This window comes from Melospiza melodia, chromosome 11 (genome assembly GCF_035770615.1).
Source record: "Melospiza melodia melodia isolate bMelMel2 chromosome 11, bMelMel2.pri, whole genome shotgun sequence".
Taxonomy (NCBI): Eukaryota; Metazoa; Chordata; class Aves; order Passeriformes; family Passerellidae; genus Melospiza; species Melospiza melodia.
Window position 1 is genome coordinate 22,093,386 of NC_086204.1, and position 18,569 is coordinate 22,111,954.

Genomic DNA, 18,569 nt, shown 5'->3' on the forward strand with positions numbered 1-18,569 from the left:
AACTGCATCAAACAGTGGAAAAATAGTTAACCATTTTTAATGTTTATTATCAGATCAGAACAAGCCCAGCTGAGGCCACCAAGAGGGCCAAGAGCACATGACACAGGAGGAGAAGCTGGGGGAGCTGGGTTTGTTCAGCCTGGAGAAGAGAGGGCTGTGAGGGAATCTGATTACATTTTCCACTACCACAAGTGAAGTGATACAGAAGACAGACAGAGTCTTCCAAGAGGTGCACAGTGAGAGAGCAAGAGGCAACAGATGCAAGCTGCAACAAGGGAAATTCCAGCTGGGACATAAAGAAAATAACTTTTCAGTGAGTGGTACAGTCCTGGGACAAGGCCCAGTTTCCATCCTCAGAGATTTTCAAAACTCCACTGCAAAAAAAACCCTGAGCAACACACGAGTTAGACTTGAGCAGGAGGCTGGACTAGATCTTGCTAGACATTCCTCTCCAATCTAAATATTTCTATGATTCTATAATTGAATGACATCTTTCATGGCCTTCCTATATTTACCTTTTTTACAGAATCCAAAGGGTCATAATATGATGGTTTAAGTCACAGTTAGAGAACAAAACTGACATATTTTAACATTTACCTTAGAAAAAGTGTGCATTAGGAGCAGCATTAGCTCCAATGCAGCATATCCAAAGATATGTCTACTCCCAGGTAGTCTGCCAACAGGAAAAGGAATTGTATGTCTTACAGAAGGCATTTGCTGAAAATCATAATGTGTTTAAATCTAGTTTGGATCATTAGGGCTTTTCCCCCTGAGGTTTCACGAGTAAGCTTGATTGGTACCATGGAAAGATGATAGCAGTAATGACACCCTGGGGGATGAGGACATCAACAAATTTTAAATGCTGGCATTTCTAGTAAGGAGCAGGGAAAGCTCCAACAGCTGGATATGTTTGACAAGGAAAGGAAATGGGGAAGATGAATTGCCATTTCACACTGTAATAGATTAAATGCACTAAGGAGGAGCCTGGGCTGGGTTGATTGCGGGGTGTTTTTCCCCCTTTCTCTCTTCCTTGTTTGAAAAGCTACAATCTATTTGCCCTGACTTCACACAGTATACTTCCTGTAGGAGCTATTTGTTTATTTATCCGTTTTAATCACAAGGAAAGTATTCATTATAAAATCTCTCCTTACAGCAAAGGAGAAACCTTCCAGCCACACGGCTGACACATGTTAACTTGCAGGTATTCACAGAGCAGGTTCTGTTTTAAGCCATCTTTCAGGCAGCCACACAAAGACCACCAAAGCTGGGTGTTCAGCTCTGCCAGACCTCCCCCAGCCAGCAGCCCTTGCCAGGAAACACAGGTGACAGCCTGAATGATAAAAAGGCATTTAGAGGGGAAAAAGAAAAAAATGCACTGGTTTAGTCTGGGCAGTACCTTAATATAAACCTGCAGGGGCCTTTGTGTACAGCAGAGCACACAGCCATCCAAGCAGGAGCTCCAGAGACAGACACTCACACCTCCAGTTTCCAAAGATCTCACACTGCCCTGCCCTTTAGCGAGGGAGGAGAAGGGTGGCTCTACTGCAGCTCTTTTCATGGCCACAGATCTCCCAACACAGCACTGAGACAGCAAACCCTCCTCTCCCCTCCTGGTGCTGGCCCAGCAGAGGCTCTCTGTACACAGCAGAGGAGAGCTGAGCAGAGAAGTGTGCTCTGGGATTGCAGCTGAAGCAGTTTGGAAAGGCAGAGCACTATGACCTCACACAATTTGCTCTTATTTAGTTTAAAAAAAAAATACCAACCCAAACCCCAGTGTTTAACTTTGTAAACAAATCATACTGACTTTGGCTATAAAGTTTACTGCAAATTTGCTCAGTTCAGAAAAGAGTTTCTCTACTGGCAGATTCTGGCAGGCGGCTCTCCAGCGCTGGAAGAACTGCAGAAATCTGATTTGTTTTCTTAGCTACAGCTCAGACTCTCACAGGGTGCACCCTGAGAGGAGGGCTCCCCAGGGAAAGCGGGTTTCCCTGGTGGCAGGCAAGATGGTAGCAGTCAGCATTCCCAGGATAAGGCACTGTGAATTGCTAACTCAGACGTTTTGACCTGAGCACAGTGCTGCTGTTTGTCATTCTTGCCTTTCCAGTACCACAATTGATCCTTCTGGCCACAGGAAGAGCTGCCCACTTCCCAGGTGACTGTACCTGGGAAACTGTGGCATTTTCTACATCCAAAACTTCAGAAGGACTAGATTCTGGACAAAATGGTGATTTTCAAAACACATTACTAAACACAATAAAATTTTACGTGGTTTTAGGAGGAAGAGGGGTGGGGGAAAAAGGGGGAAGGACACCATAAAAGTATGTGAAATGTCCTAATATGTAAGAGGAATACATGTGTTGTCAATTTTGTTTTACGTATGCCTACACAGTCTTTAGAAATGAAGCCTGAAGATCTTATGTCACAAAGTGCATGTGGCACTCAGGTGGAGAACAGAGAACCCAGAACATCTCAGCAAACACACAGTGGCATCTGCCTCCACCAAATCTGAAATGACCACCATTCAGAGGTGGTGCAACTAGGGTGCCTGAAGAAAAATTGCCCAGAATTTCCTATTTTAAGTTTCTGTTTTCATCTGTTTGTAAATTTTGCCAAACTGTAACTGTTTTGGCTGAAATTACCCATGCCAGGTGTTTCCCTCAAGCTGATTATTTTTTGGATAGCGTCATCAAAAATATCTCAGCTATTTCCAAGAACAAAATTATGGAAAAACCCCTTTGTTTTGATCATGTTAAAAATATTTCATCTGCTGTGCTGAAAAGCTCTTGCATTTCCAAGCTTAGAATTTGGCACAGCACAGGGTTGTCTTTTCGTCTGGGCATTACATTTGTAAACAGGAAAAGTGCCCATACTACACCAGGCTCAGTCTGAAAAAACACTGTTTGCACAAGCTTGGAAGAGACCTGTTTGGTTTGGGGTTTTTTTACCTCTAAAAGGTAGAAGTACTTCTACCTTGGGCATGCTCCATTCTCTCTTTTCTGCAAGGCAACTGAAGTACTTGTGCTCTGTTCCACAGAGAAACAGATATGCTCTGGGCCAAGGTTATAAATGCTGAGATGGATATTCTTTGAAGTGTAGAGCATCCCATCTCCTTCTGGTGGCTGACCTGAAAGGTGATAAATCTATGCTGATAACAACTAGTCCGTTAGCAAGAGTCACAGCAGACTCACTGATTAATTCTAGAAGTGTCACATACATAAATACATATACACACACTTAAAGAATATCATGGTAACAGTCTGGGCACTCAAATTAAGAAAAGCAAGAAGCACGTTGTTTATACCTCAATTAAGACCCTGTGTGTTCACATTATGATACAACCCTTAAACACACCTACTTTTCCTCTCTCACCAATCTCAATCTCTTCTTCAACAAATGCAAAGATGGACTATGCCCTGGGGATGGATCACCTTTGTGTAATGAGGCAGAAGAATGCCTCATTTGTTAGAACATGTGTGTTAAATGTACAAGGCAGAGGGCTGCAAAAGGAGAAAAGAACTGCTAAGATGTAAGACAAATGAATGATGCCTGAAGAACTGATTTTTATTTTTTTCTGTAATTCCCTTCTGTCAGAGGATTTTATGGATGGTGCTGCATGCAGAACATAAATCTGCAGGTTGCCACTGATTATTACCCTGCAACAGCTATCATCAATGGAAAAGACTTTTTCAACATTACAAGCTCCCTGTATAACATTAATAAGTGAAAAATGGCATACTTAAGACAAAGATGCTTCAAACCTCAGCTCTTGTGTACCCTGGTTTCCCACTTTCAGAAGGGGAAAGCCACAGCTTCACTAATAGATGTGTTGAAAAGAGTTAATGGGCATTATAGAATCAGTGATGAGCACCAAGAGGAATGTATTTACTTTTACCTTTCCAAAAAAAGTATTTGACTTATCTTCAGAACATGGTTTAAACAGGGATTAAGGCTGGTGGCCTTCACCTGAACTACAGAAGTTATGTAAAACACTGAACAGTGTCTCCTTCAGTAAACATCTCAGGCAATAAACGATGCAATGGTCACATATAGGAAAAAAAAAACCCAAACAAGGTACAAAGTCATGTAACTGAGGCTGTAACGTAATATGTGGGGAAAAAAAGCAAAAAGTTGCAAAGGGAGCCTCAGCTGTGGCATTTATTAATTGGCAAGTGCTACAATTAACAAAGTTAGTATTTTTAAATGTGGCTTTTTGTATGCTCAACCTGTAACTTAGGTTTGATTAGTATATTCCTAATATACTAGATAAACTCTGCACTGATGAAATTTGAGAAAAGTATTTTGGGGACCTTATTGATTAGGACCACATACTGCTTTGCTTTAGGCAGCCTTGATCTGGCTTTGGACTTTGTGGTCTACCTCAATGAGGGGTGAATTCAGCAGTCCCATATGCCTACAGGTTTCAGCTGTGAGCATGGTAAAATTCTAACAAATATAACAAATGCTGCCATGTGTACCTGCACAACTGACTTTGGGCACAGTGCCATTCATATATATATGTATTATAAAAGCATATTAGGTATGTTCTTAAGCATATTCATAGCATATGTAGAGACATATCTTCAAGACTTAAATTTCCAAAGCAACTTTGAATTTTCCATGTTAAAACTTCACAAGGAAAGGGGCTGCTCTATACCTATCTCCCCTCTGCCCTCCTCTCAATTATGTATCTTACTTCACCAGACCAAAGCTTTAGAAATTTTCAGGAAAAGCAGAACACAAGCTACCATGCAACTTCCCTTTGATCACATTTCTCCTGGTAGCAGCTTTGCTGGGATTGCTAGCAAGCCAACTGTCAGCACACAGCAAAGAAACAGCAGCACATGTCAGTGCAGCACGCAGGCTCACACAGCACATCCTGCCCTCTGCTCCTCGTGAACTTCAGGGGAAAGGGAATAAGGACTCTCTTCTTCCATCTGCTCCGAATGCAGCAGCGAGGCAGGATTCCAACCTAGCACTCAGGAGAGTGCCAAAAAAGGGACTGGCTACTGTGCTGGCTGCCACTGCAGGGCCCCAGGGGTGTGAGGCCCGCCAGCTGTGGGGTGGAGCCGTGCCCCCAGCCAGCTACAGCCTCTGCTGCTGTCTCGCTGCTGGCTCGGCGCGAGCAACGAGCGCTTTAAGAAAAGCAATATTGTGCAGTTCACCGTGTGGTGCAGGTGTTCACCTTCCACTGTCCCTGCCCTGGGCTGCCAGAGCAGCTCCAGCAGCACACACAGCCTCTGCTTGCCTGTCTTCCCACGCCACAAAGTGTGGCAGCTATGAGATCCCTGCGCTGGCTTTGCTCTGAAAGAGAAAATGCTGCGGAAAGGAAAGCTCTCACCTAAATACAAACAGCTCATGTTTTTAACTGACTTCCCTCCCATGTGGAGGTGTGATACAACTCCACACTCTCCACCAATAGCAACCTCAGCAAGTCTAATTTCACTGATGAAGAAAGCAACCTGGTAAAGAATCAAAGGCCTCCGCTGAAATAAACCCCGGGGCCAGGTACCACCAGCAGAAAATTCAGCCAAACAAGAGCTGCTTCACACTGAGGTCACAGATCCTGTTCAGACAGCATAAATCCAGCTGGTAGCAGGGTATGGTCTGTGACCTGTTGTGAATCTCATGTGGACTGCCCCAGCAGTCAGCAGTGACTGGGTACCCACTGCAGATGCAGGGATGGAGATGCTCACCCCAGTCCCATACTGGCATCCCTGTGCAGAGGCTGCCAGTGCACTGCAGCTGATTAAAGAGCATCTTTTAATCAACCTACCCTCGTGAAGCAGAAGTATGGAAAGAAGAGGAGGAACAAATTGCAGCTGCAGGAAATAAACTGCTATGGGCAACAATTTCTTCAGCTGTTGCCCAAGCCAGCATGGAACCACGAGTGTTTGAGCTTGGTAGATTTGGACAGGGTAGGACCCTTGCACACTTGACTTCACTAGGATCCAATGCTGAACTAGAGGATGAGTGATAGATGGAGATTTAACTGCCAAAATGCATTTTTTCCTCCTAGGAGAGGAAAGAAAAAGTATTTTCATTCCTGAAAAATAAATTCCCCAGGTTTAAATTACATTGGGAGCATGGTATTTTTTATTTTTGTCTGGACATACATATTTGAGGGTGTTCTAATAAACAGAATATTTCCTCTGACTTTTATTCAAAGGCACAAGCAAGTTCTGCCTTTTAAAACTCAAGAATTTGATTTGCTGTAGAGCAGTAAAACTTCAAGCAGGATAATCATAAATTCAGGCCTTTAAAAATAGTTCATAAAAATGTATTAAAGGACTACAAACTGAGTTACAGGCTACCAAACAGTATTTTGACCTCTCCTAACATCTCTCATCATAGAATCTCACTGCTGCCAAACAAATACTGATTATTTTGCAAACAATCCCACCCAGAAGAGGAAACAAGTGCATAGAAAAATCAAAGGGTCTGTCTAGTACCACAAAGCAAGACAGTGATAAAGCTAATGAAAAACCCTTGGTATCATGACTTCATCTTGTAGTTGAATATTCAGCCTTTTTCCAAAGCAGCCACTCAACAAAGTTGTTCCAAATCCTAAAGCAAGATTTTTATAGTTAGACAGAACCAAGGTTTAGCCATTTCATGTTTTTTTCCCCTCTGTTTTTATATTAGTTGCTCGTGACTTTTTACTTTATTTACAGCACATATATTAATCTGAATGCCAATTATTCTTACAGGTACAGCTATAAACAAATTAGATTCACCCAGGCAGAGCTTGTTCTTGCCATATCTTTGCAGCTAAGCTGGGACTCACTGAAGAAGAAACAGATCCCACACAGATAACCACATCAGTTTTCACATAATGCTTCAACCTGGAAGTAATCATAATTTTCCTCTACAAAAGCCAGTTGTAGCAACTGAATTTTTTACTGCTGGGCAACATCTTTTCAACTTTTGTATGTCAAAAAAACATTTGAAAAAATGTAAATGCTTCACTGAGCTACAAACAATGAAAAAAGGTGTTCTGCCTGCCATCAAACCCCGCTGTTAAAATATTAACACAATGTAAATATTGTAATATTGAGGAAGTACACTGTGTCAGTACTTCCTGGCACTGTACAAGAGCTTCACTGTTCCCTTCAGTCCCTGCTGTTAGTTTTAAACACGCACAACTTAAACAAGGCATCTGAGCTTCTCCAGTCCTACTGCAGAATTGCAGAGAGGCAAAATCTTACTGTAGGTTCTTTCTGGACTAAAAACCAAAGTATTAAAAAAGAATCCTTAAACCCAAACAATTCTGTAGATGTCAGTACTTTTGAGGCAAAAAAAAGAAATCCCGAAAGTCTTTCAAAAGTCTTGGCATATTGCTGCCAAACATGGAAAGATCCTTGGGTATGCACTGTCCTCCCCTTCCTCAGAGAAGAAAAACAAGCTGCAAATGCCCACCAGTGCCAGAAGTCTGAAAGCTGAAGTTATTCCTCATGGCAAAAGTCCCATTCCCCAGATTTGCCAGTTAAGCACATTACTTGCAATTGACTCTCTCAATTGACTGAATAAGCAGCATTTGTGTAATAAAGAGAATGAAGCAGCTATCTACCATCAGTAAGCCAGATGTTGCTATCAGGTCTTAAGAAATGCTGTCTAGCTGCTGTAATGATCTATTTGTCATGAAGTGTCACAGAAAAGCAGCACTGCTTCAAAAAATAGTGAAAAAAGAGAATAACCTCGCTATAAAAACAACAAAAAAACCCTCCTAGTCATACCTGCAAAAAGTCAGTAGTTTTCTTCTATGGGGATCTGAGGGCAACTAGTAAAGTTTTACTCTACTGGCTTTGGTTAATACAAGGCAAAATCCTGACTGATAAAGTCAAAAGTCTCACCAGTTTCCACTGAAATAGCATTAAAAAAATTGAAATCTGAAGTTACTGCTATTTACACCTCTCTGAGTAGCATATCTGACAAGGACCATCCTTGTCCCACAGATCTAAATTCAAAACCAGGGAAAAATAACTGAATGTGTGAAATGTCTAATATTCCAGATATGTCTAATCCCAGCAAAACTCGGTGCTAGGATTTCAAGAAATGAGTCCTACATGCTGTATTATGACAAAAGAAAGTTGCAAACACTGCTTCATGCTACCACAGGAAGAACGAGAATTCCAAACCCTCAACAACTTTCTAAAATACACTAAATAAATGGTTTATTCCAGGTTTAAAGCATCTGCTGCTCCTGAGCTCTTACCTTTCACAAGTTTCTGTACACAAGTGGGAACTAAAATAACTTGTACAATGCCCCTGTGTACCAAAGTGTTGGCTAAGCCTTATTCTTATGCGTGGTAAGGAACTGCCCTCAGGGTTAACACAGATTTTCCACTTAATTTTAACTCACTCACAGACCCTTATTCTGGAAGAGCTCCTTCAAGCATGTATCCAGCTGTATCACCAGATTTGTATATGGTCAAGACTAACATAAATCTCCCACCCTCAATGTTTTTTCACATGTCAGTTTATCTGCTAAGAAAATGTACTATGAACACAACACTTAGCCCCTGTATCTTTTATCTTACTTAAAAGGGTAGAAAAACTCTTGAGAACCCAGTGAGCATTCAGTATATGTAATGGGCATGAGAGGGCTATAAAAAGTCTAGGAACAGGACATAATTCCAAAACTGAACTACTTACTGTGAGGGGGAGTGTTCATTTGTTTGTTTTTAAAAGACAAACAGGGTTTTTTTTTGTCTGTTTCATGAAATATTATAGCTAAGATCCTTCTCCGCTTCCATAAATGGATGTTTTTCTTACTCTCAGTGGGTGGTCTCAGAGTTTTGACAGAGGAATATCACAAGCTAAAACATAGGATGCTACAGAGATAGCCCACCTGCAGTGGTGGTGGATGTGAAGGGGCAGAGGGAAGGTGATTGCAAAAGACCAAAACAGACTGTGGTGGGGGAAATCAAAGGTCAGAAATGTATTCACAAGCCTAACAATAGGGAAGCCCTGGTAAAATGAGCAGCCAAAAAGAACAGATACATTAGAAAAAGAAGGAATGCATAAAAGAGACAAAAATGTTACTGTTCACTTTTGCTGGGATTTTTGTTTTGTTTTTTCAAAAAGATCATAATAAGAGACTCAGACATAATTCTTGGCACTTCTTTTAGTATAGTTAAAATATTTTAAAAACTGGTTTCTTTTATATTTCTATTTTATGCTAGCTGATTTAATAGAAAAAATTTCCTCTGGTGTAAATCATGGGTCAATGCAAACTCCTGCTACTACCTTGTGTGTTGCTTGGTTTCTTACCTGTTTTCTACCAGAAAGTCTACCACATATTTCTTCAGACAGTAGAGATGGGCATCCATCAGCCCTGTTCTGATGTGCATTCTGGGGTGCCTGGAAAAGAATGAAAAAGGGAAATCATGGAGCTTTTGCATGGCTGTTTACAAGAACTTGACTTTGCAATGAGGTCAGAGGATAGTGACAAGTGTGCAAAGGTTTGTTCCTTCCCATGGAACAGGATTGCTGGAACAGAAGAGCTCAGGCTGCCATTATTGGGCTGTGTCTATAAACTTACACCTGCTGGCCCTGGGCTGATCTGCTGCAAAAGAAAACACCTCCTCCAAGGAGTCATTACTCCTGCTACATCTTCTCATGTAAGTGGAAATTGCACATTACTGGGCAGGAAGCCAAAGTAATGGGCCCAGAGTGCTAAAAGTTACAGTGGGTAATGTCAGGGTACAATAATTCAAAGCTTCTGGCTAAGTGCCTGCCTTAATATATATGCAAGGCTGGGCATGTTCTGCTAGCAAACACAACAACACTACTGTATTTTCTCCAACACTTCCTGGAGGGGAAGAGGGGAAGGAGATGGGGTCTGCTCACTTTTCTTACACTAAACATTACAAATGATTGCCACAGCTCAATTACAAAGCACCTGGCTATCCAGCCCAGTAAGGTGGGAAAGATCAGTAAAACTCCCACTCATTATAAGCCAAACAGGGAAGTCTTTGCTTTTGGAGCAGTGTCAGGTTAATATTTCAGAACCTCAGGAATCTCTGGTAGCTTCAAAATTTTAAGAACAAAGTTTAAACCATAAAGACTCATTGACTGCTTCTATTGCTTCTCTTTATGCTTTCTCTGTTCTTGGGTAATGGAAACCCTTTTTAGAACCTGTTTCAAACCAGCTAGATATTTTAGGCCAATATTACTTTCCCTTCCACAAATCTGTGGCCTCATTTGAGACCATTTTGGCTGCCTGAACATTTGCCACTGTTCTCAGAACAAAAAAGCCACAAGAATATTTAGCCTGCAGATTAAAAAAGACAAAACATAACAACAGTCAGGGACTATGCTGAGCTGTTCAAGACATCCATAACTGCACTCACGGTCAGAGGCTATTAAGGAGAGAAATTTCAATCCACACCTGAAATTGTCTTTGTTTTCATTTTGCTTCCTTTGATGTCTGGATTTCATAATTAAGCTTGAATGAACATATTTATCAGTGTACTCTATCCAACTTGGTTTGCTTATTCCAGAACATGCTAAAGTCAGATGTTTGTGATCATGATCACTTTCATTATGCAGTTAGCTCAGCAGAAGGATCACTCACAAATTGGGCATGCACATAAGTATAAACAGTAAACCAACACCACCACACCAAATATTTCTTAATACCAAAGTTACCAAGAACATCAGGTGTTCTAGTAAGACATTTTTCAGTGTATTTCTCAATTAATTCCTTGAACTACCAAAGTATTTAAGTCTTAACATTTCATTACTTTTGTGGCATTTCTCAAGCATGCCATTCAAGCTACGCATATTTTTAACTATAACAAAATTCTTGAAGTCCCATTTGCAAAAGGAAAGCTCCTATAATAGCAGTACAACACTTTGCAGTGAAGTATGTGGTACTAGAAAATGATATATGCACTTTCAGTAGATTACTTCATTAACAAAACATGAGCTCACCTAGCAATGCTCCAGTACTGATGTTATCAGTGGCCCAGATGTTGCTGTGGAAGGCAGCCCAAATAGCAATGTTCCTTATGCAAAGAGGATAGGGAATCCACTAATTTTAATGAGATCTTGTAGTTGGAAGTCAGCAGATTCCCTCCTGCTCTGCATCCTGAGAATGGTTTCCTCTTTTTGCGTATGTGTGAAAGGGACAAATTTCCTATCTTCTCTGAGAAAGGTCCCTTTGTATTTATGTATGAATATAATAGTTTACTGGGAAACTGAATAAATCAATGGAACAGGCAATAAACATGCAAACATAAAAAAGGAGAGGCAAAAATGGGAGGAAAAAATCCAATTCCTAACCTGAAGATGACAAACAAGACAAAATTTCTTTAGTGCCAGAATGCCAGTTTTTTTCTCTTTCTATTCAAGATTTTTCATACACTCCCCCTTAAACACCAGGCAGAGGAAGGCTGCAGGGGCTAGGCATCAAGCAATGCTGTAAAACAGGAATTCCCCAGTAAATGCTGGTTCTGTGGCCAGTGTCTGTGTGGCTCTCACACATGCAGTCTCCCCACCTGCAAACTGGAATAATGCTATTTATCTACACCACAGGACACTGAGGATTTGTGGGCTGAAGTTTGTGTCTGCATGCAAGCATTGTACCAAGATTTTCTGTAGCTATGCAACTTTGTTATAAAGTTATACAAAATCAGTGGAAGTGGACAAATAGCAGCACAGTGCTATCCCAGCTCCTCAATCCCACACAAAACAGCCCCAACAAAAAGCAGCCAGACAGAAGTAGTACTGAAACACCAGTCTGAGTTAGCTTTCAATGTAGAATATACTAACAATAATGGAACATGATGCTGGACAAGAGGGAGGTCTCACAATGAAATCCTCTAAAATACAGACCACCTAAGTGATTTGCAACAGAATAGTCCCATAGATTAATATTATAATCACAGCTTCAAAGGTCAAACAGGCAAGTTTGGGCACATGCATAAACAAAGCTGTGATTTCTGTAAACCAGGCTCAAGAAGAGAATAGCCACACTAAACCAGACTGATAAGAGCACTCTATCATAACAAGCCACTAAAGATGATGCTCATTTTCATTGACTAGTGCTTAAACCAGTTTATCTTCAGGTAAAAGCAAAGGAGCCAAATAATCTAACAGATAACAGCAAACCCCATCACCATTTCAAATGAGCATCTGGTTACTAATATTGAGAGCCACGCTCCCCATCTCATGCCTCTGGTCTCCCACTCCATCAGCTAATCTTTACAACATATGAAAAATGAGCGTGTCCAAGAACAGCTGATACAGAGAGAATCAAATAACAAACAATGCAGGAGCTGACGCACCTAGACTTATTGCTCCGAGGGAGATAATACAGAAGGCTTTTAATTATATCATCAAAGCCAGAGAGAAGGTACTAGGAGGGGCTGGCTGCAGATGGTTAAGTGTTAATGAATGCCGGGTTGGGTGGTTTATCAAAAGAAAAAGACTGGATATGTATCTGAGAGGGTCACCCTTGAGATGAAAGTTGCAACAGCCATTGTTGGAGCTCTTTAATGAGGGAGGAATGTCAAATGTGTACCCTTTAAGAATCATACCAATTACTAAATGAACTTCAGTTCAATCTAGCAAATGTAATCAAGCACAAGTCATTAAAATACACAGTAAAACTCCCTTTGGTGCTGCCACTATAGTGTCTATTACTGTCTGTGCTCCCATGCAAGGGAGGGGGCTGCTCCCACTTATAAGCTCTGTGTGTTAACTGACAGCAGATTTTAGTCCTAATGATGAGGCAAGGAGGGCTCCCTGGCAGAAAGCTGACAATTAGAAGGCTAGGAGAGATCTGTGGAGAAGTCAGGGAAAGATTAAAAGAGCAATTTCAATGTGTAAAATTAGCTTTTATTAGCACATAATTCCACAAAATCCTGACTCAGGATGAGAGTGCATAAAGGTCTGCAAGAGTCCTTAGAAAAGTCTGTGCCTGTAATTCCTGACACGCCATTGTGAAATAATAAGCAGTACTAACAGGATTGATGCATGCTTCATACATGGCATTGCTTTGAAAGTGGAGCCCAGAGCTTTTCTTTCCCTGATAACCCCCCTCAGGATTTCCTCCCTCAGGGAAATCAACCACTGATAGAGCAAACTTCCCTTGTTTAAAGGGAAGAAGTTGGACAATTGTTTCAACTGTAAACTAATTAAGAGAGATTACCACCAAGAGCTGGAGGTTCCAACCAGCTCCATACTCCCACTGACAGTGTGATAATGCCAGGCTGGGGTCAAAATCATAAATCTGAAGGGAGCACACACAATGCTTAAAGCCAAAAAGCCTCTCTACTAAGCATGGGATATTGCCACATTAACCTCACCACCTCACAAATAAACTAGCTGAGAAAGAGAAATCCCATGGCCTCCCTTTCCCTAACTTCATACAGCTGTTGACGGAAAATATGAAGGTCTTTAAATAAGCTCAAGGACCTGAGGCTGTCCGTACTCTAACACTAATCCAGGCAATGACACAATAAAAATCTAATCATACCTGCTATTAACCTGGCTCCTAAACCTACACCTGAATTACATCAGGTGGGCTCATGGGTATTAGTTAATCTTCCTCCCCATCCTTCCAAAGTAAATAAATAACAGCAAGCTATGTGCAAACTATGCATTCCAGACTTGCATCTTTTCTAACTAATGGCATGTAGCTTACACAGCCCATATAGCCAAACACTCTGTCACATTCTTCCTGTCCCCACACCATGAACTGTGCTCTTGCATGAAGCAGCGTGCGGTCCAGTTCAAACACAGTGCTGACCCCTGCCTGTCTGCGAGAACGCGGTGCTCTCGTGTTGATACAAAGCCAGTGTACAGATCAACATGAAGAGAAGTCTCACAGCAAAAGCTGCCAGACCACCTTTAATGTCTCAAGCATTCCTGCTTTTAAAGGAAAAAAAAATAATCCCTAAATCGCATTGCTCATTTACGGGACAGCTCTTGGCTGTAAACTCACTAATAATAAAAGACCACTGTTACACTGGCTCTTCAAAAATCCCAGACACCTTATGACCTTAATTTTTTTTTTTTTTTTTTTTTTACGCAGTGCTTTTGGCCAAAAAGATCCCAAAGCACTTATCCCCATGAATGTCCCCACTGTGTGCCGGGGCTGCTTTGCCCACCGGTGAAATGCTGCCACCTCTGGGCTGCAGAGCCGCGGTGGCGGGGCCGGCCGGGCCCCTCCCGCTGCTGCAGGGGAGGCTGGGCAGAGGGGAGGCACAGGATGCGACTTCTTGGGTGGGACTGCTCCAGTGCAGGCTGAGGAACACACCAGCAAGGGGGCCCCGAGAGCTCAACACGGCACAGGCTACTATGAGGTGTCTCCCAACACATGCCATGAGCCCTGGACGCCCCTGAGCTCTGTCCCCCTCCCTGTACTTTTGTAACAACCTTATTTAAAAAGGCAAGTGGGCAAAATTTGCTTTGGTCCATGGAGGATCTCGCAAGGGAGGACAGGACACTGCAGTTCTGGTAACAACTACCCACCATTCATCCTCACAGCTGCTGCTGCTAAAGAGACACTGCACCAGAAATGGGAAGTACTTTCCAAATGAAAATGTTTTATTGATCTGGTGACCTAAGTTGCTTGAAAGCCTTCTGAATAATAAATATTTTTCACTTAAAACCTTCACCACATGCCATTTTTCTTTGTTGTATTATGTTATTAATATACCCATGAGACTATAATAAAAACTCTGAACTTACTTTTGACAAAAACATGCTGAAAACTTTTTGGTAAAGAAACTAACCTTCATGGAAAGCCAAAGATTAAATCATTTTCTCTAGTATAAAGAGTATAGGTTAGCAGTCAGAACTCAGGATTAATATTTGCTCAAGGTCAGTAATGGTTTAGAACAAGCCAGTGTGACCTCTCTGTAGAAAAAGTCATTTTCTTGGCAACAACGCTGTGTTTTAAAGTTAACATCTCTTGTGACGTTGATGCTGAAGAGCAAGGGTGCCAACGGCTGCACAGCCACCCCATCACATGAACCTATAAAAAATGTTTTTCTTCATCCTGCTTCAGCTTTCCCATATGAAAACAAGAACAACAGCCACCCCAAGTCAGAGGAGTGCTCCCTGGGGGCTGCACAGCCACATTGCTGGATGTGCACGTGCATCCCCCTGGGAGCACAGCAGACACAGCTGCCTGTGAAAGCACTTCCCTAAATTTGGTTCCAAGGGTCTTCTCCACCATACTGAGTGTGAACAGCTGTAGGAAACAACGCAGGGGCCAGGCTGCCCACAACACTACCACCCCTTTTCTCTTTCCCTGTCACTGGAAAAACAGAGTTCATGCAAATATTTTATACTAGACACTTTTATACTAGATACTAGGTATTCTGCTAGAATAGCCTGATTGCTATGTATAAACTGGGAAAGCAAAGAGAGAGACCAAAATGATAATAAGCCTGGAGTTTGGTGTGAACAGAAGAGAATACACTGTGAAGGAGGGCGGGGACTGCCAGAGACATTATTAATAGGTTTTACCCTTGAGCTCTGGCAGCTACTTGTTCTATACACAGAGGAAAAGGATTAATCAAGCCTTGCACGTAAAGGTTCTTTCTATGGTCTGCCAAAATATTTAAAGGGCTATATACAAAGTGTAAGCCTTATTATTATACACATTCAATGTAATCATCTTATGCTACAGTTAAGGCCAGGATGACAATAAAGTAGATTATTGTGTGCTATAACCAATTCAATTCCAACACAACGGGACATGGCTTAGGCACTTCGTTCAGATCTGGTGTTTGAGCTTATTTTTCTTATGCTGGGCTAAACTGTGATTTAAGAGATTTAATCGAGCTTTGGGAAATGCTTTCTTTGCTGAAGAAGGAGAAAGAGCTAGAAGTCTGCACCTGGCAACCCTAATCATTTCCAATTTTCAGCCCATTTTACTTTCTGCTTCATGGAAATTCACCTTAGTAAATAATTGCTCCCTAAAATCACCAGGGCTGAAAGGATGACAACACTTCAGAGGAACAAGTTTTAAGAAAACAATTGAAGCTGGAGGATTGTATAGAGACTACTGAAGAACAGCAGCTCCTGCTGATCCCTCCTACATCAGTTCCCTAAGGGCTAAGCAGCAGACATATGATATATTTTTTTAAATCAAATAATTACAGTAAATGCATGGGAAACCGAATACTAAGTCAAAGCTGCAGGTCACTAGCAATATGGAGCTTAAACACAGCAAGGCTGACACAATTTCTTCGTGCCACTGGCCTGGACTCAAAGGCAAATAAAACTGTACTTGCAGCATGAGCCTTGCATAACAAGGCTCTAAAGACCTTCTGCACCTCCCAGGTGAGGTGGGTCCTACTTAGAATATACAATCTGCAAAATTTGGAATTTAAGGTAAGGGCGTATCTTTGGGCTACTAAAATACATAGGCAAAAAGAAATTCTTCCTTCCCTAATTTTAAATTGCAAGCAAAACCATAAGCAAAAAAAAGCCTCCAAAGTTGAAATAAGCATAAATGTTTCCCTTGTATTTCACAAGGCCCAGGAGCAGAACAAATTGAAGTTGTCAGACATATCCCTGGTGTTTCCCACTGTGAGTTGCTGTTCAGGTACCTCATGAGAGTCACCTACTTCTGGATCACCAGTTTATTAAAATTAAAAATCTCTCTTTAAACCTGTTGGTATGCACAGGACATAGGCTGATCACTCACTTCCCTTTGCTAGGATCTTCGCCTGACAAGCAAATGGGCTCTTCATGACAGAAGGTGAACCTTTGTGAGTCTTTCTGTAGAACACATTTGCATTCAAGAAAGTTAAATTTCACCAGACTGAAGAAAACCTGACAAGAGCCTGACAGCAGGTCATTAGAGTTGGAAGAAGACTACATATTAGACAAAGCAGCATCTGGCTCCCACCAAAACTTGCAGTCCAGAAAGCAAGAAGACATTGAACTTTGAGTCCAAAGATGGGGAAAATTTAAGTGTTTTTATTACCAAAATCTACTCAAATCCAGCCCAAGTAAATGCAGCCTTTCTGCCTTAAACCTGGCAATGCTAATTAAGTGAATTATACTTTGTTCCTGCTCCTTGATGGTCTGTAGCTTCCTTAGCTGATGCTTTGACCTGTGGGGGTTTTGTTGATTTTTGCAACTTCTGCCTCAGTTTTGGTTCACAGTACGTTTTTAGTACCATATCTACTCACATCTCAATTCCACTGGAACCTCAACACTTTAGCACTTGACATGGTAACCACTCCTCATACTGACTGCAAGTGTCAAAATATTCAATTAGGTAATGAGAACAGCTTTATCTCAGGCAGAATTAAAGTGGGCACAGAACTTGGCTCTGCAGCCACTGTGGAGGGAGTCTGGCTGTGACTGCCAGGGCACAGGCTGCTCCACACCTTGGCAGTGCTGTAAAGGTACATTAAACAAAAATACATGTTGAGGAAATTCTTCTAAGGAATCAGCACTCAGACTTCATGAATCCTGCTTTCCTACAAGAAAACAGAGGGGTTTCCTGACTGGGTTATATGAAGTCATGACTCAGCCTGGGTATTCAGATACACTCTCAGAGACATGATAGCTCAGACTTAAGGCAGCATCAGCCTTGAGCTGTGAGATTTCAGGACAGTGACAGAGCCATCAGAGCCTGGGACATCAACCACTACAGAGTACAGCCCAGTCCTGCTGTGAAACTCCCCGGTGATATGGACATCACAAAAGAAATACAGATATACTTATGCTCTTTTCTAGTTTAAAATAACCTATACATTTTATCAACTAATATTTTGAGAGTATCAGAAAGAACTTAATTAATGCCTTAAAATTAGCAAGTGTAACATTCTTTTTGCAGAGTGACAGCAGAATTGAAAGCCAAAGGAGAACTGAAGTCAGACTGAAGCCACTGACAGACATCACTCATCTTTTCAGCCCAAAAGAACCTTATGATTACTTCTTTTAATAGCTAACTGGCATTTTACAAAATACTATTAGAAATACCATGGAATGAGGAATGTAAGTATCAGAGGGGGAAAAAAACGGAAAAAAGACTAGATACAAGAAAGTATCATCACCACAAGATGACCTTAACATTCACCCAAAGTCTAAACTTGCATTTTTTTTAACAAGTAATTACAGTGGTTACAATCACACTGGATTAGTTTCTGGTTAGACCAGATTACTCATGATTTAAAATTTTCAGACTTGTTAATAGCTATAACAGAAGTTGCTGCTTCTTATTACTACAAGAAACTGAACCTACAACTAAAACACTTTCAGGAAGATGCTAAAGTTGGAGCTCTATAGCATTGAGCCCAGATGAACAAAAACATACTGCACTAAAGACAGAGCTGGATTTCCAAGAATCTCTCTCACCTTTCACCCCCATTAGTAGCACCTGAATAAAAGTTTAAGGTTGAGCTGGATGAATTTTGTTCCTTTGGAACAGTGATCATACAGCAATTAGAATACTGCAGAAGAAAATCCAGGTGAATTCAAAGCAATGAGAAGGTACTTTGAGCAAGTTTCCTTCCTCCTCTGGAGCAGTTATTGCTGACTGAGAAACTTCACATACACTAGAGTGTTCAGCACATGCTAAGGTGGGAGCTGCC

At 41.4% G+C, this 18,569-nt stretch overlaps 1 protein-coding gene across 2 annotated transcripts in view; it reads right to left on the minus strand.

Annotated features, from left to right (window-relative positions):
• The window catches only part of EIF2B3 (eukaryotic translation initiation factor 2B subunit gamma), a 95,260-nt gene that overhangs the window by 38,885 nt on the left and 37,806 nt on the right, over positions 1–18,569 (minus strand). For both annotated transcript variants that reach the window (XM_063165979.1, XM_063165980.1), the window contains exon 5: positions 9,271–9,360. In XM_063165979.1, the coding sequence (XP_063022049.1) occupies positions 9,271–9,360 (90 nt within the window). The remainder of the gene's footprint in view (positions 1–9,270; positions 9,361–18,569) is intronic.